Source organism: Macaca mulatta, chromosome 18 (genome assembly GCF_049350105.2).
Source record: "Macaca mulatta isolate MMU2019108-1 chromosome 18, T2T-MMU8v2.0, whole genome shotgun sequence".
NCBI classification, from domain to species: Eukaryota; Metazoa; Chordata; class Mammalia; order Primates; family Cercopithecidae; genus Macaca; species Macaca mulatta.
In genome coordinates, this window is record NC_133423.1 from 23,518,036 (window position 1) to 23,543,875 (window position 25,840).

A 25,840-nucleotide genomic window follows, 5' to 3' on the forward strand; every position below is an offset into this window, starting at 1 on the left:
AGCATGAGGCTGGGGGGATTGCTGAGGAGGGGTCTGCCAAGTGGGGATGTTTTCTGTGTTCAGGCTGCCATTGCTCTTTCTAGATCCTCTCTCGTATGGGTGTGGCAGTTGGAAAGTTGGGGAAGGTGATGTTCGCTTATACAGAGCTCTGCTGCTCAATGAATTAAGTCATCTTTGCTTTGTCTCCCAGGGATTCTGAGAGTTCTACTTCCAATAGGAATTTAGGAAGAAAACCAAAGCAATGTGCTCTTTGGAAGGAAGGCCTTATGGGTCTGCCTTGTGTAGGGAGAAGATGGGGCTTTGAGCTTGTTTGGACAGGAGGGAACTTTCACATAGGATGGCGCTTGAAAACTTCAGAAAGAGAGTAACAGTGTTTACTACAGTTTGTCAATCTGTCATCTATATTCCTCTACTAGCTATGCTTTGTTGATGTATGGAACTGATGAGTTGATTGGTCTCTTCCTCTCTTTGCTTCTTTGTCTAAATGGTCTCTTTAAAAGCTCAAAGATAATTACATTATGTGAAAGGCAAAATACTAGCACTCAAAAAGAGCTATATGGACTAGAGGCAGATCTTTGCATGTGTCTAAAACCCATTTGGTCAAAAGCTGAGACAGATTCATTGGCTAACACACAAATGACGCTGACAAACAGCTCTTAATAGTGATTTAACCATTTAATGGAATCTAAAAAAACTTGAAGAAGACCAATTAATTTCATGAGTAAGAAGGAAAGAGAGAAGCAACTTTAACCATTTCTTAAACTGGCATATTCCTCTGCAATTTTGGGCTCATTTTTCATTTACCACGAATAACCCTTTAGTATCAAATGATGTAAACCTTAAACTTCTCTCATAGATACAGAGTTGGCTTAGAAATGAAATGTAAACACCTACAACTAGAAAGGAAAAGGCTGAAGAACTTAAAATGTCACAAGTGCCAATGGTGGTCAAGTTCCCTTTCTTGATAAATATTGACTTTAAAGTACCCATAATAATGAAAGCCAACAAGCCAAGAATGAACTTTCTCCTCCCACTGAATTAAAAAGTTATTTATACAACGCTTTGTAATGGAGAGGTTCAAAAGTGATCACACTGTTGGGATCAACATGTTTTTCCTAGGGCAAAAACCCCTGTATGAGCCCTGGTATTTCAAGGCAGACCACCTCCACGAAGCAACTGATCATATGTGACTATGCTGAGATACTAACGGGACGCTGAAAATGCTTGTGACTAATTTTACGGCTGAAAATGTTAAGAGAGAAACCCCAGGCTCCCTGGTCATTGCTAAAGGATTGCCACGGTCCTATTTGTCAGTGTGGGACCACTCTCATGCAGAGGTAGCACTGCACAATAGGTGGAGTACTGGGGCAGGAACCAGGAGGTGTGTGTGGGCTTTCACTCTCAAGAGTTATTTGATTTGGATAACTATCTCATTCCTCTGGGCCACCGGGGCTTAGGCTAAATGATTCCTAAGGTCTCTTCCAGGTCAGCTACTCAATGGTCAGAGCTTCCGTGGTTCAGTAATTGGCAATCTTTACGGTGATAGGTCCCAGCAGGGATAGAGGCCATGGCTAGGACTGAAGGCCATTTCCAACCAGTTTCCTTCCCCAGTTTGGAATCAGAATTTAAGGAATCCAATTATAGCAGCATCCGAACTCACATCCTGAACGTGTGGAGCGGACAGCAAACAAATAAGATAAACACAGAAAACATCCCTTTCCAAATTAGCAGCCGCCGTCGCATAGATAATTATTTCTTTGGGGTATCTGAGCTGTGGCTATACATACCATATGTCAGAGAAAATCGTTCAAATCATAAAAGAGCACAAGCAAAATGCAGACCGCACAGATAAAGAAATCTTTGGTATCTTTGGTGTCATCAACACGATTAAAATTACAAATGGAAAAAGTCAGTGAGGTAGCCTTCTTTGGTTCTCACTAGAAATAGAAAGTTTTTCCTTTTTTTTTTTTTCTTTTTTCTGCTTTTTGTTTTTCTCCTTTTTTGTTTTGTTGCTTTACATACACACAGAGTTCATTCTTGGAAGCAGCTAGTGTAAGGGTTTCTCTTTTTGTTTATGATTTTTTTAAAATTTATTTTTCCAGTTTCTGTATAGAAGCCCCGAAATCCAGGCTGGTGAAGCAGGGTCTCGGCTTATGTGTTCTGAATGCACAGGTTCAGGCTGAATAGTCATTGCTTGTCCACAAAATTTGCTCTGTTGTTCTGACAGCAAACAAACTGCAGTGCTCTCTGTCTTTTTAAATAAAAAATATAAACTATACAGTGCACCTTTCACAGATGCTGAATAAGTTAAATAAATAAGTTACAATATGAAGGCTCCAAGGGCCACAATAATTAGAGGTGGAGTTCGCCTGGCACCAGGTGGGGCTACAAACTTAAGTTAAATAATTTAATAAGTGTTACTTAGACTATTTTAAAAGTTAATTTAAGAGGGAAGAATATCCCACATTCTCTTTTTGTAACCTGTATTTCTTCCCTGTCTGTAACAGAATTTCACTGCTTTATAAAGCAAACTAAACTTCAAGAGTATTCCAAGTAGAATTTTGCATCTCTGATGCACCATTGGTCTAGGTTTTGATAAATAAGTACAAAGAGTAAAATCAAACTAAGGAAGGATGATTAAATACCCAAATCTTATACATTTATGTACTAGAAACTAATTTAAATAAGTTAATTACATTAATGGTACTTAGCTTGTAGGGTCATAACCCAAAGAGACAAGATAAAAAACATTCTGTGGGGCGGGGCAGAGGGTGTCTTCATTTTTTGAATGACAACATGTGTAACTTCTTTTGATAGTCTAAATAAAAACAAAGCAGGAAATTATAACCTCTAAAACTTTCTCATGTTAAAGACCATTTAGATGTGACAAGCATGAAAAAAATCACCACTCCCCACTAGCTAACGCAGTCTCCCCAAGACCGCAGTAGCACTGTCTCAACCCTGGAAACCAGAGCCCACTGTCTCCCCATTGGTTTGCGCTTAACTTTACTATTTTTTCTTCTTTTTCTTTGTTTTTTTCTTTTTTTCTTTTTGTCCTTTTTCAGGTCTTTGGATTTAGCTTTAGTTATGAAAGATCCAGAATAAAGCTATTCAACCGAAGTCATCAAGCATAGGTGTCATCCTAACACAGATAATTAAATAATATAGAAGGTTTCTTGAAAGTTGAGTTTATCTTGGATATGCCCAAATGAAATTAATTCCAAGTGTACAGGATGAAGATGCTGGGATACTTTTGTTTTCCCTGCATTTTGGTTTTCAATGTTACAATAAATAACAAAAACAATGTACACTGTAAAAGTACCACATACATGTTAAATGATGATTTAAAATTTATTTATTGTAACAGATTACAGTATAAAGGTATGAAGCATGTCTGTACACACTTGTATGTACACAGTCTAGACACCTATAGGTAACGTGTGTTGTTGTAAAGTCATCTATGAGAATACATGTTAAAATATGTATCTAAATTTGTATACATCCAAGCGGACAGACTGTATAAGCTTTAGGCACACTTATCTGCCAAGGTTTATGCTACCTGAAATGCCTGCTGCTAAAAATGGAGCAGAGTGGAAGACTTCTATGCGATGAACAAGCTGGTAGCAATGTGTTTTTCTCCACTAGAAAAGGTATTAGCTGGTTACTTCCAATCAACCTAACTCCAAAACTTCTAAGGAAAGCTTGGGCTCTAGCAATAACTGCTACAGGCTGTCAGAATCATTTTGGTGTCTGAGAATAATGAGCCTCATTTAAGGTCCTGTGTGATTCACATAACAGCCCATCAGCCTCAATGGTAAGTTATGTGTCTACCTATGTGAGGTCCTATATATTTTAATAACTACTTTTGTATTTTATAAGTATTCTGAGACTTTCTAAAACAGATAAACCCTCCCCTCTGTCCCTCCCTGACCTTGGAAACAAAGAAATCATTGATAGAAAATAGGCATCGAGACATCCATATTTAAAGCCAACTTCATTATCTTATGAGACTTATACAACCAACTGGGGTGCCATTCTTCATTCAGTAAGGATTTTTGTGGCCTTATTTTAAAACTAGAATCTCCTGTTGTTTCAGGGGTGACTTAGTCTTAGCTAAAGATACAAAATTACTAATCTATCAAGTTTGGCAGACAAATATCAGAAAGTTATAGCTACACCAGCTCTATTCCTTCTTCATCTAACATTTCCACTTACTCTTCCTGGTTAGGCTAAGAAGTCTGAATCACACAGCATCAACAAAAACAAAAAGTCACCTCTAACCTGTTACAAATCTAGAAGGTTATCGCCAAGGTAGTTGTGTCTGGGCCTTGTGGTCAACCTTGACCACATGTATCATCTTTTTCTCCACTTTATAATAGAGTCCATTATTCTTCAACATTGGAAACAGGCCTTTTCTTCTTAGACTTTAAAATATCCAACTATTCAAACTCCTGAAAATCTGAGTTCACTACAAAGGCATACTGTCATCACACTTTGGTAATGATAATCAAACAGACATTCCTATAATTCTACAAACATTTTCAAAAGTGGGGAAGTTTCCCTCTATACCCAGATAACAATGATTTAAAAAATCTGTTCAACTTGAATTTACTGGCACTAGTAGGTGGGTGCCCAGTATAGACAAAGAAAATAACTGATTATCCAAAAGGTATGTATTTTTGGTTTTGAAATAGGTTGTTTGACTTAGAAAAGTGTGTGTGTGTGTGTGTGTGTGTGTGTGTGTGTGTGTGTATCAGATTTACATTCCAAATGTTGATTTTATTTTAGCTTGAATTGAAAATTATTTTGGATTTCCTAAAGCCTACAATTGCCGAGAGCCTGCAGGGGGAAAGGGAGCTTAGAAGCTACTCTTTCTGGATTTCTCCAGAGGAACTGCCATGCTTCCTGGCTCAACTAGCCTGCACCTTTATGCATGGTGCGAGCTAAACACTTCTTTTACATTTTGGAAAAGCTTTTAAATATTGGTGTTGAGTTTTTATTGTTGTTGCTGTTTCCTTTAAAAAAAGAAATGCATTGGCTCTGTTTTGTTTTTGTATTATTTCCTGGAATTCAATCATTACATCCCTAGTACCAAAATCACATTAAAACAAAAACAATGCAAGCCTATCTGTGTAAAGGAATAAAGGAAATTGTTTTTCCACTCAATGGCTGTGAGTATTTTGATTTCTGCTGCCTCAAGAATGTGAAATTTGGCTGAGAACTGTTCCTTCACACTGTCCCTTTTGCTGACGGCTGAGGAATGCCTGAAATTTTCCTTGGATTGAGGTAACGGATCATAAACTATAACCAAATCCAAATGGTTATTTTCTCTGAAATTATTAACTTAAATTTAAAAATCTTTGAGTAAACTCACTGGGTTAAATTGTATTACCCAATATAGAATTTTTTTTCTGTTAGATTTCTAACAAATTGAAATTCTACAGGGCTTAAAATTTTGACATGTAACTATATAGATACACATATACATGTGTGTAAATAATTTTCTAAAAGCAAGCACTTCTCTCTGGTATGACATTATCTGGTATGAGACATTTATCAAAGCTCCTTGGGGGGAAATTCTTGCCTTTCTTCTTCTTTTTTTTTTTTTTTGTAACAATTATGACATGTTCTTCTGATCATCAGAGGACTGGTTTGACCAATGTTGAAATGTCAGGTCACAAAGGCAGCCTCTACTGGTCTAGACATCTTCAGAGGATGCTGGAGACCCAAATGCTGAGATTACTATGTCAAAGAATCACTAACCAAATCAAGCAGGCTCCATTCCTCAATCCAGTCTGGAAAAGAGCAATCATTTCCATTGGACACATGTCACAAGGACTCATTTAGAAATAGTCTAGTTGAAATCAACCCACATGGGAACATTCCTCTGCTGAAATATGCTCTTTTCTTAGTCCTTTGACAAAGGAAACATGGAGTATGAGCAAAGGACAAAGGGACACAAGGGAAAAGCCAAGGAACAATCTCCTAGGCAGGATGAATTATAAAAATTGTGGAGGTCACATTCTCTCACAGCTCCTGCATAGGGAGACCCACACAGCGGGAATGAGGAGGTGGCACAAAGAACAACAATGGGGCTCTCCAGGGGCAGGACTCCAGGAGTCTCCCCAAAACCTGCTTTATATTTTCTCTCCAGGATTGAGACACTCTCCCCCACCCCACCCAACACCACCGCCCACCCCAGTGCCAGCTGTGGTTGCACATAGGCTTGTCAAAATACAAATTGGTAATTACCACCCTGAGGAAATCTATCAACCCATTGCAACAGGAGTTGGACTTCCCCTACGAGAAGTCCCTTTGGTGTATCTGCTCACTGAGGGGGTCTGGCACACCCAGATGGGACAGGGCAGCTCCTGGAGAACAGATTTCTGAGCTGGTCTCATATTCTTTAACTGGTGAAAATGGACCACTGAGCCTTCCCAACAGTTACAGAAGATGAGCACCCCACTGTCAGGGCCCAGTGCTGGGCCGAGCCTGTTGGATGTACTTCACTCACCACCTTAATTGAGGCTGAGGGATAGAATAGAGATGACTCCGAATACAAATAAAACTCATTTACACCATGGATCCATTTATCAACAGGTTAAGTGCTAAAAAGCTTGATCTTGACTTTATACCTTTCCCAGAAACTTCCATAGAGATCTGAATAATTCAAATCATCCACAGTGGCAAATTAACTCTGGAATGGCATGAGAAATGAGAAAAATTCTGAACCGAATACTTAACAAATGAAGCACTGGACGAAAACAAGACATGAATTTGGACAGCAATAATTTTGGTTATCACCAATGTCAAGTTGATCTATATATGTATTTTATATATTATATATATCTTTCTTTAGAAATGCAACTTTACAGCTGATTTTTAAAAAGCTAATAGAAAAGTAGAAACTGGCAATCATTTTTACATGTTTCCCCCCACCCCCAAATGAAGCCCTGTTAGGATGTAGCAATCACGTGAAAACGAGGCTGTAAATTCCTCTATAAACTCTTTGGTTCTGTGGCTCGGGAGAGGATGCATCACCAAGAACCCTATCCCTGACCCTCACTCCCTTTCCCTCCCCTGATGATGAGACTCTGAACATAGAAGGAACCAAGTCTAAGGGTTAAGCAAAGAACATTCAAGTGATAATGTTATTCCCTATTCTCTGCTGAGCAGAGAACTGTTCAATATCCCAACATCTGAAACTTGGAGTCCATGGAAACTTTTGAGAGATTCCATGTTGGGGTAAAAAACCATAAAACAAAATTAAAGGGAAACAATAAAATCAAATAAATGGCCCTTTCCTTTTGTTGCTCAGAGAAACATAATTGATTACCTTTATACAGATCAATGGCGCTATTAGTATTTTAGCCAGGCAAGAGGAGATAATGAACTGAAACAAAAGGTGTGAGAAATCCTCATCTTTGGTATTGTAGCTGTTGAGGTTTCTGTTGCTCTGTTCCGTGTTCTTTTGAAAAACTGCATAGGCACAAATTAAAGACAATCTTCAACTTTAAGATTACCGCGTGAGTTGTCAAATGAAGCAGCAGCCACTGAGGCTCTTCCTTATTTCTATCTTTGTCTCAACCCTTTCTTTAAAATCTGCTTCCAGAAAATGTCCCAAGAGGTCTGTTTGAACACAGTGTGTCTCGCTGTTTTTTGTTTTTGGTTTTCGTTTATTTTCTGGCGTGCTTCCTTCTTATCGGTGGTGATTTCCAATGATTTACAGATTTATTTATTCATTTTAATGGGACAGTTTTGTTTGTTGCAGAAGTAGGTGCAGAAAAAGTTTCTTTGGTTTCGATTAAGTAATTCATAAAAAAGTCAGTCTCAAGTGTCTGTAAAGAATCATTGCAGCGTTTGGCTTGCTTTGAACACCCCCATGTGGCCCCACCCAGGGCCATTCACTGGTAAATATGCACATTGTGACCTCCGCAATCTCTCAGAGTTCTGTGGGCGCTCTTCCACTTGCTATGGGAAGGTGACAACGGGTGTGGCAAAGCCACTCCCCTGGGTGGCTTGGCTAACGTCCCTGGCGTAGCTGGTCCATTCAGCCCGATGATGCGCCAAATGCCATTCAGAGTTGCAGAGGTTTTCTGATTTCTAAAAGTAATCACAGTATTTTTAGGCTAGAAAATGACAAGTCATAAATGTCTTTGGTTTGCAGTATTCTGCTTCTTTGGTGTGCTGTGTTTTCTCCAGATTTATTCAGCTGTTTTGCAAGGATGATTCAACAACAGAAGAGATTAAGGATTAGATGACAGTCATGAGTAACATGTATGCAGGTTTGATTGATTGATTTCTTTTTCTTGCTAGAAAACATGGCAAACATCCCTACTAAATGGGATGGATGAGGAAAAACCCCAAATCAGAAAGAGTGGGAATGGATTACGTGGTGGTCATAACGCACAGTAGGAGGGACCAGATGACTGATCAACCAAGAAAGACACATTAATGATCTTAAAAAAACCTAGATCTTTTAAAATGCTGCATTTGCTCCATGTACTGTTAACAGTTAAATTGGCCTCCTGAGTGTGCGTCTGCATTATGTACAACAGAATTTGTAGCAAACTGCAAAATGTGCTTGAAGCCATATTCTCATCAATTCCCTAATGACTTCACAATCCAGATGTGGTAAAAATGCAGATGTGGTGAACCCAGAACCTTCCTTACTTCTGTTTATCTTTGTTGTGCTTGATACTTTGAGCTCAAGTGAACTGACTGGTGTTTTGACGGATCCAAGACCACATAAGATTTCCAGGAGGTAAAGAAAAAAAAAAATTGTAAGCTGGATCAACTTAAAGCTTTCTAAATCATTTAATGAAAAGATGCCTGGGTTGGAAAAACAGGTCCTTGGATTTTTTTTAACGTCCATATTTAAAACTTGTGCTCAGTAATTACCATTCTGATGTTTTTTTATGTTATGGCTGTGAACTTGGACATACCGTGGTATAATGAGGCTAAGCATGTGGAAAACAAATGAGGTCATTCCTGTTGCTAGATTCTTCTCTTATTGTTGTATCTTGGAAGCCTAAACTCAGAGTCCTTACATAGGCCAAATTCCTATTGTTAGTCATAGGAACTCTGCAAGAAGCTGACAGGACCTGAAGTGGGACGGATGACATTTTAAGCAATCCTGAGCCTGGCTGACACCATACTGGAATTAACTTGCTCCAGGAAGGCCCCATTTGGGTTTCTGGGGTGCTTAGCATGCTGAGAACAGTGTCTGGTTCTAAGAGATTAATTTTTCAGCTTGCACTTGGACTCCATAGCTATTAAAAACAAAAAAAGAACACCTGGCCTATGATTACAGCTAGAATAGAAGTTTCTTTGCAAGATAATTGTGCTTTCAAATCACCAGTGAAGGGCCCCAGCTAGGAATCCGGTGTCTTTTTCCTTTGTTTTCTTTTGGTATCTGTTGTCCTCATTTGGAGGTGACTTGTGCCCAAGTGAGAGTCTTTCCATCATGCTTTGGTACACGTGCTGGAGGTGGACGAGGAGCCCCCTGTGCTCAGATCATCTTGCCACTTCTCCAGGCTGCGGCGCCGGGCGTTCATGAAGAAGTTGCTGACGGTTGTGAGCTCCAGGCCCAGCTGCTGGGAAATGGTGATCTGCATCTCCTTCGACGGGCGTTTGTTCTCCTTGAAGATGGCGAAGAGTGTTCGGCGTTGGAGGTCAGTGAACACCAGGCGGGATTTCTTCTGGGAATTGTTCCTGTCTTTGTTTGGTTCTTGCTCTTTGCGTTTGCACGCTTGAAGGGAAAGAGAAGAAGGAGAGGAGTCAGTGGGCTCACCCGAGAACGTGATCCATGGAAAACACTGACAAAGTTGTACAGAGAGATGTAAACCGTTAAACTTTATTGTGCAAATTGCCCAGCTGTCAATAACCAGCCTTTCCCGTAATCTCCGGGTGATGGAGGGCATCAGTGAGTGAGTGGGGGATGGGAGAAAGGAGAAAGCAGCAGGGCTGTTTCACAGTCTGGTTTTGAACTAACTGCAGTTGTCTTTCCCTTTTACCTCCTCTCTCCTCCAGCATACCATTTATCCAGAGATAAATGAAATTATCTATTTCCGAAATCAGGTGCCACGAAGGCAGGGAGGACTCCAGACCCCGGGGTGGGGGAAGCCTGATGAGGCAGTTCCTCTTTCATATTCACCCTCTCGAATTGTTTACAGCTGAGTTGAAATTACCTTCTGGAGTCAAAACTTAAAAGTGCGTAGTTTTTCAAAATCAAAGCTTCTACCCAGGTGACTCTAAAAATTGTTAACAGAATGAAATTAGAAGTGACAGAATGATGGTATTATCCCAACCCAAATTCCTTTCGTCCAGACTTTTGAAAAATTAGAACAAAACAAAACAGAAGACCAAGGGAGAGAAAGACTAGAAAAATTGGTTTAGCCAGTTCTCATTTGGCTAGTTTGAAATTGGAAGCTAGTACAAGAAGGCAGGGGAAGAGGGTAGGGGAAGAAGCCCAACACTACAATAGGACTTCAGGCTTGTAGATATGTTAGTATATGTGGAGTCTCTTTGATTTAGCAGAAATGAGTATCCATGCCTGGGTTGACATATGCAGTCAAGGACATTATGTGTCACAACCTCTCCCTTAGCCTACAAGTTCCTAGAAGGCAGCAACCGGGCCTCTGTAGTATTCCTGACTGATTCTTTCTGGAGCCATGGATACAATGAATGTTTTGGAAAATGAGGACAAATGACTTCTTGACTCTTTCAGGGAATCTGTACACTTCACAGATGGGTTCGGTGGCTCAGAAAAGTGACCCATAAAGATTAAATACAGTATTATAAATCACAATGTTAAAACATGAGAACATGTGTTACAATCACCTGAAATGGCCAGGTGTGGTGGCTCACACCTGTAATCCCAGCACTTTGGGAGGCCAAGGCAGGCAGATCATGAGGTCAGGAGTTTGCGACCAGCCTGGCCAACATAGTGAAACCTCATCTCTACTAAAGATACAAAAAATTAGCTGGGCGTGGTGGCACACACCTGTAATCCCAGCTACTTGGGATGCTGAGGCAGGAGAATTGCTTGAACCCAGGAGGTGGAGGTTGCAGTGAGCCAAGATCACGCTATTGCATTCCAGCCTGGGTGACAGGGCGAGACTCCATCTCAAAAAAAAAAAAAAAAAAAAAAAAAAAATCACTTGAAATAAGTCCCAGCTCCCCTAGGGGTGTGGTGAGAATGTGGCCTCAAGAGAAAGAACTGGGGAAAGGCCAGGAAGGAGCAGAGGCCCAGATAGGGCAGTCATCCTCAGAATCCATCCCACTGGATATTCTGGCCAGAGGTTGAGAATCCCTTTGCACTGGACTGACATTCCCCCAAGCCTGGCACCCAGGGTGCTACTCAGGTGCTTTCCTATGCTTCTCAAAGCCCTGGCTTGTATATTTTGTTTCCTGGCTTTTGGGCACAGCATTTCCTAATTGTGTTCTGCAGGCAGCATCTTATGTGGAGGGTCTGCTACGGTGTCTGAATGTTTATGTCCCCCCCAAAAATTCATATGTTGCAATCCTAACATCCAAGGTCATGGTATTAAGAGGTGGGGCCTTTGGGAGGTGACTGGGCCGGAAGTTAGAGCCCTCATGAATAGGGTTAGTGCCCTTATAAAATAAGCCTGAGGGAGACCTCTTGCCCCTTCCACCATGGGAGGACACAGTGAGAAAGACTTCTCTATGAACCAGGACCCAGACTATTGCCCAACACTGAATCCGCTGGCACCTTAATCTTGGACGTCCTAGCCTCCAGAAGTGTGAGAAACAAACTTCTGTTGTTTATAAGCGGTAAGTCATGGTATTTTATTGTTGTGATTGTTACTGGAGCCTTAACAGACTAAGACAGGATTTAACCTGAGGACAAACACTTATGGGAGAGATACTTGGAAGCTGAATTTCCTTCTACCTAACTGGCCGCCCTCCCTGCTGGATACCGTGTGCTATAAAGTAATATAAAGGAGTCACTCCCGAAATAATCAAAATGCACTGATACTCTCAAAAGGCAGGAAGAGGTGAGCTCCTGAATGGTAAAGCTGCTAGGCTGTATCAGCTTGGCTAAACTCTTTCTTCCCGATTTTTCCTCCTCTCATTTCTAAAAGTATTCATATTGTCTTCAAAAATTAAACACACACAACACATCCACATAAAAACAATTTGTTTTCATCTTAAAACTCATTCTCTTGGGGCATTTTGACTTTCTCGAATGAGGAGCACTTCCCCTGCAATGGGAGCTCAGACAGGAAGGGCTAAGACTGCTCACTGCCATCCTTCTTCCAACAGCTTACTGGTAATGATTCCTTTTTTGCTCATTCCTGTGAGGACTTCATATTTTTGTTGGATTCTGATGATTTCTGTGTGGTGGTAACAAACAAAAATAACCTTTGCAGGGGAACCTTATTTTGAGGTCTACTCTCTGTTGCTCAATCTGAAGTCCTCTACAGCAGTGCTGCTAAACTTTAAGATGCATAGGAATCATCTGGAGCGCTCATCAAAATGCAGATTCTCATGTAGTCAGCCTGGACAGGGCCTGGGATTCTGCATTTCTCATTAGCATCCAGGTGATGCTGATGCTGCTGGTCCACATGCCTCAATTTGAGCTGCAAGGGTCTGCCTGATTTCTAGTCTCAGAGGAGCATGTTATGCAATGGAAAGCTCTGGATTCAAACCTGGGCTTCCCCACCTCTAAGACCTGGGGCCTTGCAAATTACTTAGCCTCTTGGTGCCTGTGTTCCTCATCTGAATAAGGAAATAATTGCTCAACTCTAAAGAGGCTTAAGTGAGATAACAGGTACATCTTCACTTCACACTTTCCTTCCCATTGTATTACCCCAGTAACTCTGAGCTAGGCAAATCAGGCAAAATGATTTTCATTTAAAAAGGAAATACATGGAGACCTTGGAGTATAAGTGAAGGCACTGACACCACATCCCAGGTTTGCTGCAGACCCGGGGAAAGAAAGAACAAACATTTCTCTCGGAGGGAACGGGACCCATACCCGACTGCACATCAGAGGGGACCTCTTTGCAGGGCAGCCTCTGGGTCTCCATCCCCAGAAATTCTGATTTTCACCATGTGGGGCGAGGTTCTGGAATCTGTGCTTCTATAAACCTCTGCAGCCCCTTTTAAGATGTAGAAGTCACTCTGCTTGCCCCTACTGCCACTTCAGGTCCCTGGACAACCGTCCCTGACCCTACCCCGGGGACAACTGGTGCCAAGCCTTCATCTGGAGGATTCTGAATAAATAGTGAAGCATGATAATCTCCTGATAACAAAATCCAGGCAAATATCTCCTGCAAACATTGGCTGAGATCCTCTGTCAATTCACGCTCCTTTGGATTAACCACATAGCTCTCAATTTTCATACCAATATTGATTATTCTTCAGATAATGCTGTATTTGTGCTTTTAATAGGGTGATTAGACAGTGTGGGTACAGGTTTACATTGGCTTGTCAGATTCTATTTTGTGTGAGATATATATATTTAAAATTAAATAGATATGTATACACACATATTTAATGTAAGAAAAAATTTTAAAGACTTAACGTGAAATTTTAAAGACAAACTGCACAGAGAGCGCAGATCAATACATCCTGCCTATGCCTTCCCAACAGCCTTCGGAAGCCACCAGATGCCACAGCAGCAAATGCAAAGCTATAGCTTGCAGTCTAGAAGTGTATGGCAAGTCCAAATACTCCAAATAATGAGGCAGTATGTCCATATGTTGCGCAGGGTTTTATAGCTAGCAATTGCCAGCCATTGATTTTGACAAAAGCAGTTGGTCAGGAGCTAAAGGAAAATAAGAACAGGAAGGAGAACACCTGCCTTGAAAGTCTAAGAAAAACTAGACAGATCCGATGACATCTGGGAGCTGGCGTGAGGCTTTGACCTCAGCATCCTCAGACCCGGGCTGTGGAGCCAGGTGTGCTTGCAGGCACAAGCAGAGCACAAATGACTTTGGTGCTGTTCAGTTACTACACTCTATAGTTGACATGTGCCCATTTTTGAACAGCTAGGAAAGTGTCAATAGCTCCCTCCAACCCAAAGATGCAACAGAAACCCAACAAAACAGCAGGTGTTCCAGTGGCACTGATGGATTCGGTCTTGACACAGTCACAGGCTGGTCAGGGTCTCCTGGACTCCAGCTGCTGAAAGCCAGTTCTGCCATGGAAGGTGCGAGGTTAGCCCAGCCCTGTCTAGACCATTTGGATCTGTTTCTTCTCCTCTCTCTTTTAGGAGGAAAGCAGGGAGGGCATGTCAGGAGCTGATGTGCCACTGCCTGATGGGGAGGTGGGTGTAGACCCCAAAAGCCCTCAGCCATTCTTGACCTCCCTCCCTCTCACAGGGAAGCAGGTCCTATGTAGGACCACGTGGAACGCCAAGCACTCGCTTCCATTTCAAAGACGAAGAGGAGTCATTTGTTTACCTACAATAAGGCTACCTATGCAGGTTATAGTGCCTTTCCCCACTTTCTGAAATAAATAATATTGACTCAGATTGGTCATGCTGGTTTTGTCCTGTGGCCCAGGACCTCGTACTGGCAGGCATGTACACATCTGTGTATAATCTGTGATTGACAAGGATGGCAGACAGCTACTGCCTAAAAATATAGGTTCCTTGGTAGATAAATTTTTCAAACCACTGGGTTCCCAGGGTAAGATAAGGGAAGCCCTGGCCTCGGGCACAAACCCTCTCTGAGATCTTGAGACACCAACTTGCTTTCTCCCTGGCGGCCACTGGACTTTTGTCCCTCAGGAGGTCAGAAACAGGACAAAGAAAGTGCACTTCTAACTAGCCGGGCGAGGTGGCGGGCGCCTGTAGTCCCAGCTACTCGGGAGGCTGAGGCAGGAGAATGGCGTGAACCCGGGAGGCGGAGCTTGCAGTGAGCTGAGATCCGGCCACTGCACTCCAGCCTGGGCGACAGAGCGAGACTCCGCCTCAAAAAAAAAAAAAAAAAAAAAAAAAAGAAAGTGCACTTCTAAGAATGTGCTGCTCCCCATAGCTGATCTTCCCCAGCTCTAACCTGGAGAGAGACAATGTCTTCACAACTGACCCTTTCTCCGTGCCTTCCCCATCCCAAACCAATCCTGCGGCCAGGTCTACTTTGCCTCCAGAGTGGCTGCTCCTGGGTGTTCTAGGAGCTCAGCTGCCCTCTGACACCCGGACTAACTGGCCCTGGCCCCGTCCATCGCCTACCCACGGGGAGCACAAAGGTGTGTGATCAGAGTAGTGCCGCAATGCTCATCAAGCCAGGGATGATTCCCCTCCAGAGAGGATGCAAAGGGAGGCAGGACAGGGTGAGGGATTGTGTGAGACCACAGAACATCACAGGGGACAGGCAAGGCCCCGTGGGGTCCTGCGCTCTCCCTTCTCTCTCAGCTTGGGAAGGGGCCTTGCCGCCAACTGCGTGGTCAGTAACCGAGTAGCTTCTCTGGCCAGAAAGGCTGCTTTTCACCCATCATGCATTTTCCTTCTAGTAACCAAGGTCTTTGGCTATTTGGATGCTGAGCAATAATGGGGTGTTGGAAGCCAGGGCCTCTGTGCTCGTGGGGAGGGGAAGCAAGGAGAGAGATGAGGGAGGGCCCATTCCCGGAGACAGGGTAGGGTGACTTCGGTTGCGTGTGTGTGGTGTGGAGGGTAAGGTAAGGGGGACGGTATCTGGTTGGTTCAGGGAGGCAGATACAGGTTGGGGAATTACCCTGGAATCATATGTCACCTTGACACCTGGTTCCACAGGTGCAGTGGTGCTAGCTCTTCAAGGCACCTGAACATCTTTTGTCTCTCTTAGCTTGGTCCTCCTCACGGAGCCATAGAACCTCAGTGTTTTGTTCAGTCCAGGGTTGTCAGTTTCACATAGTGAACTGAAGGCACAGTGAGGTGAGTCCCAGCTGAAGCCAAAGTCTGGATCCCCCACTGGGAATTTCTTTCCACAACATCTTTGACAGGAAGGTGGGGCAGAGGTATGGATTCCCATTTTATTCTTGGTGAAGGAAACGGGTTTCTTTAGGGTGACCCAATTAGCACCGGATCCTGGATTTGATCTTGGAAAACCCCTTCCCAGCCTCCACAGTTTCTGGGAAGCCTGTGAAGTAAGAGCAACTCAACAATGGGTCAGAATCCTCCAGTCCTCGCTGCCCTGGAACTGAAACTCCCCACTCAACTTGGATGGGCTGTCCTGGCCCAGGCCATCCTTGACGGGCCAGCCCCAGCTGACCCAGCAGTTGAACAAAGATGCACACTTGAGTCCAGCTGAGATTAGCCAAGCACAGCCTGTATCAGCAGACACACCCAGCCAACAAACAGGCTTCTGGGCAAAAATAGATTTTTATTGTTTTATACCACCCATGTTGTGGTTCTATGTTTTGCAGCATTATTGTGGTGACAGAGAACTGATACAGAAGCCAAGAACGACCTTTGCCTTCCTGCCCAGGGGTGAGTCAAATGGACTGTAAGAAGCCCAGATGGAAGCCAAGACCCTGTTTCCGACTCCCTGTCAGCCACTTATCAGCTGCAGGACTGTGAGCCTTAGTTTCCTGATCCTATAGAGTGGGGGTGCCCAGCACTCCAGGACATCAAGAGGTTTGCTGTAACACTTCGCACACAATAGACACTCAGGAAATGTGCACATTCTTCCTTCCTTCCTTAGAGAAAGCAGAAAGAAGGTGTGTGAGGAGAGGTTAAGAATTCATGATTCCAAGTCTTACTTAATAGTAGACAAACTGCCCAGAGGGCTAATGGCAAACAAAAGGTTAAAGATGTTTGTTTTCTTTGTGAGGCTGTCTCATAGCCAGTTCCCAGCCTCATATAAGAGGTTAGACTACGACGTGTTTTTACATATGTGTCAGAGATGCTAATAGGTTTTGGGCCACTGGAGTTTCCTCACATCACTAATTTATGTCCAAATACTTTCTACATATGATGGGCATTGTTAGCCCCTCATAAATAATGCAGACGTGCTCTATTCTCCCTGCATTCGGTAAATACTTTCCCTCAATAGTTCAATGTGATCTTGCCAGGGCAAGGGTGGGGGCAGGGAGAGAGACCATCTAGGGTGTGCATTTGTCAGCAAACACTCAGCCTCCAAGGATACAGGTTTGAAAAGTATGCCTGCAGAAGAGGCCTTTTCACCTTTCAGCTGAAGAGCTCGCAGCTCCCCTCCTAGGAAGGCTTGTGCAAAGTGGAGAGCATGACCCTTTCCACTAAGGAGGGCACTCTCCCGGGAGGACATAGGGGCTGCAGTTCTGTTGGAAAGATTAACTAAGGCACTCAATTGGGGTTATGTTGGAAAAATCAATTACAAAAGTAGGTTCACATTTGTACCTCTGGGCTTGTTCCCTAAGAAACCTATAGGTGTTTGAGGTAAGAAGAATGGAAATAACCCCCCTTTACTTCCCTGCTGTGAACTGGTGGCCCTTCAGTACTGATAGAATGACAAGACTATGGAGAGGTGATGGTGTCCAGGAGAGCACCCTTCCTTTGGAATGAATCTGCATGATCAAGAGCCTTTAAAATAAAAACCATAAGATTCCTTGAATTCAAACAAGGAAGAAAGAAAATAGAAGAACTGTACCCTCTGCTAATAAATATTTGATGTTCAGTAAGTCATAAATGCTGGTAAATCTCAGCAATGCATGCTTCTCAGGGTCCGCAAATAATTAGGTGCCAGCACATTGCCACAGGGACCTTGGGAGCGGGGGCCTAACACACAAAACTTGGGGCTCAGGTTCTAAGCAGCTCCACTGACCACTCAGGGCCAGCTGGTGCCAGAAGCACTGATCACCCACTTGGGAGGAGCCAGGCCTTGATGCGGGGGGAGGGGCTGTCTTAAAATCTTTATTGGATTATTTTGTGCTCCCTAAATTTTGGAAACTATACATAGTTCCCAGTTAGATGCCTTGCAGGTTTCCTTGCTTCATTGTGATTTCTGATGCATCACCAAAGGTCACTTAGGTTCAGATGACCATGGAGCCAGTACCATGAACCTGCCCTCTGCCTCCAACCACCCCTAGAACTAAACTCTAACTTGGCCCTCATTTCTCCAAACGTGCCTGATCTGAGTGAGACGAGAAACCTAATGCCTTTGTTTCAAGGTTGAGAGCTGGCTTTCCTCAGAAACTTGGTCTTCATGTACCAGATGCCAATACACACAGGCAGTGGAGCCAGTGATGCCCAGACCAACATCCATTTGGGAGGCCAAGGGCAGAGACGGGGTGGATGCTGTGCAAATGGATGTGGAGCCATTCTTGGTTGTTAGGCTCCCCTCCTCCTTTCACTCCCTTCTAATTGTGGGTGTATGCACAGCCCTGGCAAGACAGACCTCTAACCCATTTGGCAAATTATCCTGCACAAGGTACTCCAGTGTGAACCGCCTATGGGCTAGTTGGAGCACTGCCGCTTGGCTTATTAGAGCAGATACTGTGGGCGGGAGAATGGCGGAGCAAGACGAAAAAGGAGAGAGGAGAGAGAAGGAACAAGAAGGCAAAAGGGGCCATGCGCGATGCACACATATACACTCCCCTCATTCTGGAGATGCTGGAGGGTGAGGGTAAAGTCCCCAAGTTCTGAGCTGCCTGGAGCCTGGGAGGCTTGGCACTGCCCTGGAATGTTGGTGTGAGCTGTGTCTTGGGCTTCACCTCTGACACAGGACAAATCTCTGACCCTGGGGGGATTTCCTGTAGTACACTCTTACACTCGTCTAGAAAATGTGGATGATAGGCCAGGCGAGGTGGCTCACGCTTGTAACCCCACCACTTTGGGAGGCTGAGGCGGGCAGATCACGAGGTCAGGAGATCGAGACCATCATGACCAACATGGTGAAACCCCATCTCTACTAAAAATCAAAAAAATTAGCCGGGTGTGGTAGCATGTGCCTGTAATCCCAGGTACTCGAGAGGCTGAGGCAGGAGAATCACTTGAACCCGGGAGGCGGAGATTGCAGTGAGCCAAGATCACGCCACTCTGCACTCCCACCTGGGTGGCAGAGCAAGACTCTGTCTTTAAAAAAAAAAAAAAAAGGGCTGGGTATGGTGGCTTATGAGGCCTGTAATCCCAGCACTTTAGGAGACTGAGGTGGGTGGATCACGAGGTCAGGAGATCGAGACCATCCTGGCTAACACGGTGAAACCCCGTCTCTACTAAAAATACAAAAATTAGCTGGGCGTGGTGGCGGGCGCCTATAGTCCCAGCTACACAGGAGGCTGAGGCAGGAGAATGGCACGAACCCAGGAGACCGAGCTTGCAGTGAGCCAAGATTGCCCACTGCACTCTAGTCCGGGGCGACAGAGAGAGACTCCGTCTGGGGAAAAAAAAAAAAAAAAAAAAAAAGGAAACGTGGATGATAAACGGCAAATCTCTGCTCTTTCTCCACACCGCCGCCTCTGCTTTCACTTGGGTGTTGAGCAAGCTGGTCTTGACAAGCGTTAGAGCAACTCCCCAGTGTCCACTTACTGTCGGATGGAGGCAGACTGCACAGTGACCATTCTGCGTTCCCAAACTTCAAAGACATTCTCTGAAAAAAACAAGTTGTATTTCCTGTCTCTGTTTTTACTTTCAATACAAAGTCACTGAAGGGGACTCAGGAAATGAGGGCTCTTGGATGTCTCACAACTTTGTTATATGGAGGCGGGGCCTGACAAAGGCCCAGAGTGCCCCCGGCGGGCAAATCTCCCAGGGGAAGGTTCAGGCCCCCGTAGCTGCCCACAGGTGCTGCCTGTAGGAAGCACACTGGAGCCTGCACACCAAGTGGAGATGAACCTCTTACCTCCCTCCAGCAGAGGCGCTAACAACCTCTTACCTTCCTCTTACCTTCCTCCAGCAGAGGCGCTAACAAACATGAGAAGCCTCAAAGAACAGGCTTCTAATAGCAGATGGTCCAGGCCAGCTGGTAAAACCACAGACTTCTAGAAAGGCAGGATTTTAAAGAGCACTTGGTCTAACTTTGTTTTTAGAAATAAGAGATCAGAACCCCAGCTAGGTCACCTATGCAGTGACACAGCCCTGAGAACCCATATTCCCTCCTGTCTAGTCCAGTGGGGTTTTTATGTCCCACCTTCCTATCAGAATAAATCATTTGGGGCACTCAGCCTTTGAAATCACAGTTCCTGGTCATCTCTTCTGCCTATGCAGAAGCCTGGCAAAGAGGGATCTTTAGCTCTGCTGCCAAGCTGCATTCTTGCAAGCCATCCAGGAAGTGGTGAATTGCTAAAAACAAATATTTAATTCCAGATATTACATCTTGCTTAAAATGGCTAGGAGAGCATGGGGCAGCTTCTTCAACTTCCTAGTAAAATCGTCTCGAAGTCCTATAACGAAACATAAAACTTAGCACACCAAAATCTAGGACTGCAGTCAGTCTGTTTTGGGAGGTCTGGAGAATTTTTACCTAAACACAAGGCCAATGGAAATAGGTTGAAAAGGGACATCAGGATTGAAAAAATAACACCTGTGTCCTCTAACTGTTAAGAAATTTAAATTCAGCAGCCATCCGTCTACTTGGTAGGTGCTGCCTTTTGAAAGAGCCAGAGTGCTCCCCACTCCCTTCCGCCTGCCAGTTAAGAACTGCAACTCTCAGAAAACAACTAGGAAAAAAAAATTGCAGGGTAGAGGAGGGACACCAAGGCTGGTACATCACTTCCTCAGAGAAGTAGTTTCCAGAGCACTCAGTGTGAGCACAGGGACAAGAGGAACCCTCGACGTGCAGTATACTGGGGGTTGTCATGTGTATTCCATTTGATCAGCTTTTCAGTATCCCAGGATCGGATGCAGAAGATGAGTGCACATCAGTTCAGCAGGGCCACACAACAAGGAAGCTGGTTAGATGGAGGCTTGGTTAGGTGTATCAACTGGCTAAGATTTAGTATAGGGCTTAGAGAATGAGTGCACTAACGTCCAGAAAGGAGGTCATGAGCAAAACATACACCCTTTCTATTGACCATGGCAAGCCAGAATGAGTCTCTTCTCATTTGAGAATGAATAAACAGGACGAAAGAGACAATTGAAAAACTAGTAGAAGACAAAAAGGGATCCTCATCCGAAAACCAGAGAAAATGTAACCGATAATATCTTCTAGAAACTTAAAGAACATTTTAGAGAATCATTTGATATAACGATATGATGCAAAAGAGGTGGCTTTTATGAAACAGAAACAGAAAATTATTAAGAAGAAAACAGACAGCCATTTGTAAGTAACCATATTCATGAAAAAGTAGTAAGATAAAAGATGGGCTAGAGGATGTGGCTCATGCCTGTAATCCCAGCACTTTGGGAGGCCAAGGCAGGTGGATTGCTTGAGCTCAGGAATTTGTGACCAGCCTGGGCAACATGGTGAAACCCTGTATCTACAGAAAGTACAAAAATTAGCCAGGCGTGGGTAGTGTGCACCTGTGGTCCCAGCTACTCAGGAGACTGAAGCAGGGAGAAGGATTGAGCCCAGGGGGTTGAGGCTGTGGTGAGCCGCAATCATGCCACTGCACTCCAGCCTGGGTGACAGAACGAGACCCTGTCTCAAAACAAACAAACAACCCTCTCCCCACTGCCCCCCAAAAAAAGAGGAGTAAGATTTTTAAACTTTGCAAGAAAATGAGAAATACAGTAGTGGCACTGGAGGAAATTAAGAGCAAAACTGACACTGTGGAGGTAATGCTAGAATTTTATGCAGTTCAGGTGGTCTTTCCTGTAGAAAGGCTTTCTTAGTTATTTAATGACTCAAAAATTCTAGCTATAGGCTTTCTATGAAAAGAAAACTAACTTGAAGACATACTCTAGCTTACTAAGAATTTAATCAAACTTAAAAGCTCAAGAATGTGATATTGTCTTAAAAAAGAATTGGCCAACAGCCCTATGTGGCTACAAATATCCCTGAGCTCATTCCAAACATCCTAAAACGTTTTATTACATGAATGAAGAGCACCTCTTCGTTAAGACTACACTAATGAATCTGCAGGAAGGAGAAAGGATCGGTGTCTCCATTCACAACCAAATCGCGATGTTTAAAAACAAATTGTTTCATCATTACTTTTCATCTTTATGTGAATAATACAGTTTGAACAAAAGACATTCCTTTGGAAAAGTATCTCTGTCTTGCATAGTTTACCACCAGATTCAGAAGTCCAGTCAAAGACAATTTCAGATACATCAAACATGAAAAGCAAAACAAAACAACATGCCTGTTAAAAAAACCAAAACCCAAAAAATAACAACAACAAAAAAAACTAGAAAGAAATGTTTCAAAGTGTTAAAATTTCAGATGAGGTGTATAAGCACCACTATGATTCAGTGTTATATCGGAAAAGGAGCCAATACAATAAAATAAGAAAAAATAAATAAGAAGTGAAAATTTAGAAAGAAAATTTATAAAGGAATTTAGGAAACTGATGAAATGGCAAAAGCTTATATAAGTTGAGTGCTTACTATTTGACAGGCACAATTCTAAGTGTATAAACTCATTTAATTTTTACAACCACCCTATGAGGCAGCTTATAATTAATGATACCAACATACAGAGGATTAAGAAAATTACTTAAAATTACATAGTAAATAATGGGCTGGGATTCAAATTCAGGTAGTGTGACTCCATACTTCTTTTACTTAACAGTGTCTTCAGCCAGAAACAGAATCCTCGTAATTATAAGTTAATATGAGGGCTTTTTTTTTTTTTTTTGGTTTTGTAACCTAGAAAACTCAGATTTTGAAAGGCAAATTACTAGAACTAATAAGAAAGTTCAGTAAGGTGGCCAGTTTCAAGATGAATACAGAAAATCAATATTGATTGTGTGTACTTAAAAATCCAAGAGAATACAAGATGAACTGTTAGAATTAGTATGAGAATTTAGTAAGATTCTAAGACTCAAGTCAGTAGACAAAATTGATTGTATTTCTCTATAACACATCAAACAGTAAATGAAAATGATATCATTTACAATAGGATCAAAACATCAAGAATGTACATAGAATACATCTAGCAATAGGTATATAAGACTTTGACAGGGAAAACTACAAAACTTTGTTAGAGAAATTAAAGAACACCTAAGTAAATTGACTGGAAAACTCAATATTGTAAAGAGTTTTAATTCTTTCCATATTGATCTACAGGTACAATAAAATCTCTAATCAGAATCCCAGCAGATTTCTCTCCCTCTCTTCCTTCCTTCTTTCTTTCCTTTCCTCTTGAAAGGAAAGCTTGAGTTTAACAAGCTGACTCTGAAATTTAACTGGGAATGCAGAAAAATCAAAGAATAGTTAAGCTATTCTAGATGAAAAAGAACAATGTAGGACAACTTTCTGTTTCAACTACCAAGATCTTTAATGAGGCTACAACGGATGGTATAATACTGCAACAAGGACATACAACGCCAGACCAGTGGAAAAGAGCAGAAACCCAGAAACAGCTCCATACACATATGGACACTGGATTCAATGACAAGATTGGATATGCAGAACATGAGGAACATGTGTTCTCTCCTGTAACGGAGCTGGAATAACTGGATAGGCATCGTGGCACGATGTAATTCTTGATCCCTACCTCATGTCATACACAAAAAATAAGCTCTACATGGATTACAGATCTTAGTATGGATGGCAAAACAATAAAGTTTTTAGAAAATAACATAGGGTAGGCCGAGTACGGTGGCTCATGCCTGTAATCCCAGTACTTCGGGAGGCTGAGGCGGGCAGATCACTTGAGGTCAGGAGTTCAAGATCAGCCTGGCCAACACAGTGAAACTCCATGTCAACTAAAAATACAAAAATTAGCCAGGTGCAGTGGCAGATGCCTGTAGTCCCAGTTACTCAGGAGGCTGAGGCAGGACAATCCCTTGAACCCAGGAGGCGGAGGTTCCAGTGAGCCAAGATTGAACCATTGCTCTCTAGCCTGGGCAACAAGAGCAAAACTCTGTCTCAAAAAAAAAAAAAAAAAAAAAAGAAAAAGAAAATAACATAGGGTAATTCTTCATAATCACAGGAAAGGTTTCTTAGTACTCAAAAAGTACTACCCTAAAGGAAAAATATTTATATATTCATGAAAATTAAGAACTTCTCCTGGGCAACATAGTGAGACCCTGTCTCCACAAAAACTAATTTTAAGAAGTTAGCCGGCAGTGGTGGTGTATACCTATAGTAGTCCCAGCTACTTGGAAGGTTGAGGCAGGAGGACTGCTTGAGCCCAGAAGGTGAAAGCTGCAGCGAGCTATGATCATGCCACTATACTCCAGCCTAGGTGACAGAGTGAGACCCTGTCTCTTAAAAAAATTTAAGAACTTCTGTTTTTCAAAAGACACGAATGATAGTAAAAAGGAGAGCCACAGATATTTTCAACACATATGACTGCCACAGGGCCTGAATCCAGAATATATAAAATCTTCTGGAAATCAATAAGGAAATGCCAAACATTCCAATAGAAAAACAGGCCAGAGACTTGAATAGGCACTTCACAGAAGAAATCCAAATTTTCAAAAATTACATGAAAAGATGCTCAAAATTATCAGTAATCCAGGAACTGCAAATTAGACAACATTACACACCTACCAAAATGGCTTAAATGTAAAAGTCAATACCAAGAGCCAGCAAGGACACAACCCCATGGGAGTTCTCCTAGGCTGCTGGTGAGAGCGCAAAATGGGACAACAGATTGGAAGACTGTTTGGCAGTATCCACAATGGTTGAATATATATGTGCCCTATGATCCAGAAATTCTGCGCATGGAAAGACTCTCTTATAGCAAACTCTGTCATGTGCTGCCACACTCTCTTGGCCTTCACCACTGTGGGGCACGCCAGCCCAACTTCTAACTGCCAGTACCTTCAGCTCTTCACCTGAGGGCTTTCTCTGGCTGCCAGAGCAGGCTCACATGCAGTGCAGGCCCACATGCAGTGCATGCCCACATGCAGTGCATGCCCACATGCAGTGCAGGCCAGAAGGGCTGGGGAAGGGTCCAGGAGATTCCCTCAATTAGTGAATGATTGGAGCTGCCAGTTAAATACCCCAGCACCCTTGTTCTTCAGCTGGAACAACTCTAAGGCATGTTTTCTATGGAGTTTCACAGAGTTACTCAGCAGGATTAAGCTCCAGTTGCCCACTCTAGTAATGTGTTTCATGCAAGTGACTCTTACTGGGCTTCTTCCCTTCTCTGTCTTGCTTCTCCAATCTTTTACTAGTGTTTTCTGGAATCACCTTTCAAATAAACTACCCTTACTTGAATTCTTGTTTCAGGATCTGCTTCTGAAGAAACTCAAATTAAGAAAACTCCATAGAAATGTATGGTTAAGTACATTAGGATGCATGTACATGTACAAGAATGTTCAGAGCAGCTCTGTAATAAAACTGGAAACAATCCAAATGCCCATTGACAGGAGAATTAATTGTGGCATATGAGTTTAGTGGAATATTATAGAGTTATGAAAAAGAAGGAATGACCGCTACTACATGCAGCAACACGTAACAGCATGAAGACAATGTTGGAAAAAAGAAATCAGATACAAAGAAATACACATATAGTGAGTCTGTTTATATGAAGTTAAAAAAAAAAAAACAGCAATGCTAAACTATAGTGGTTAGGATACTCGAGTAGAAAGAACTATGAAACCAAAGCACAACAGAAAAAAACCTTCACAACAGTAACAAATAACTAGAAATAACTCTAACCAAAAAATAAAAAGGCCAAAACTAAAACTTACTTTTACTTGCTGAGGACATAAATAAAGATTTGGGATCCAGGTATGGTGGCTCACGCCGTAATACCAGGGAAGCTGAGGTGGGAGGATCACTTGAACTCAGGCATTTGAGACCAGACTGGGCAAGAATGTGAGACCCTGTCTCTACAAAAAATACAAAAAATTAGCC

The 25,840-nt window shown here is 42.8% G+C and overlaps 1 protein-coding gene across 1 annotated transcript in view; it reads right to left on the bottom strand.

The window, feature by feature from the left end:
- Positions 1-7,748: 7,748 nt before the first annotated feature.
- ONECUT2 (one cut homeobox 2) overlaps positions 7,749-25,840 on the bottom strand; it is a 43,661-nt gene continuing 25,569 nt past the window's right edge. Inside the window, exon 2 of the mRNA XM_015122065.3 lies at positions 7,749-9,751. Coding sequence (XP_014977551.2) covers positions 9,465-9,751 — 287 coding nt within the window. The 3' untranslated portion in view covers positions 7,749-9,464. The remainder of the gene's footprint in view (positions 9,752-25,840) is intronic.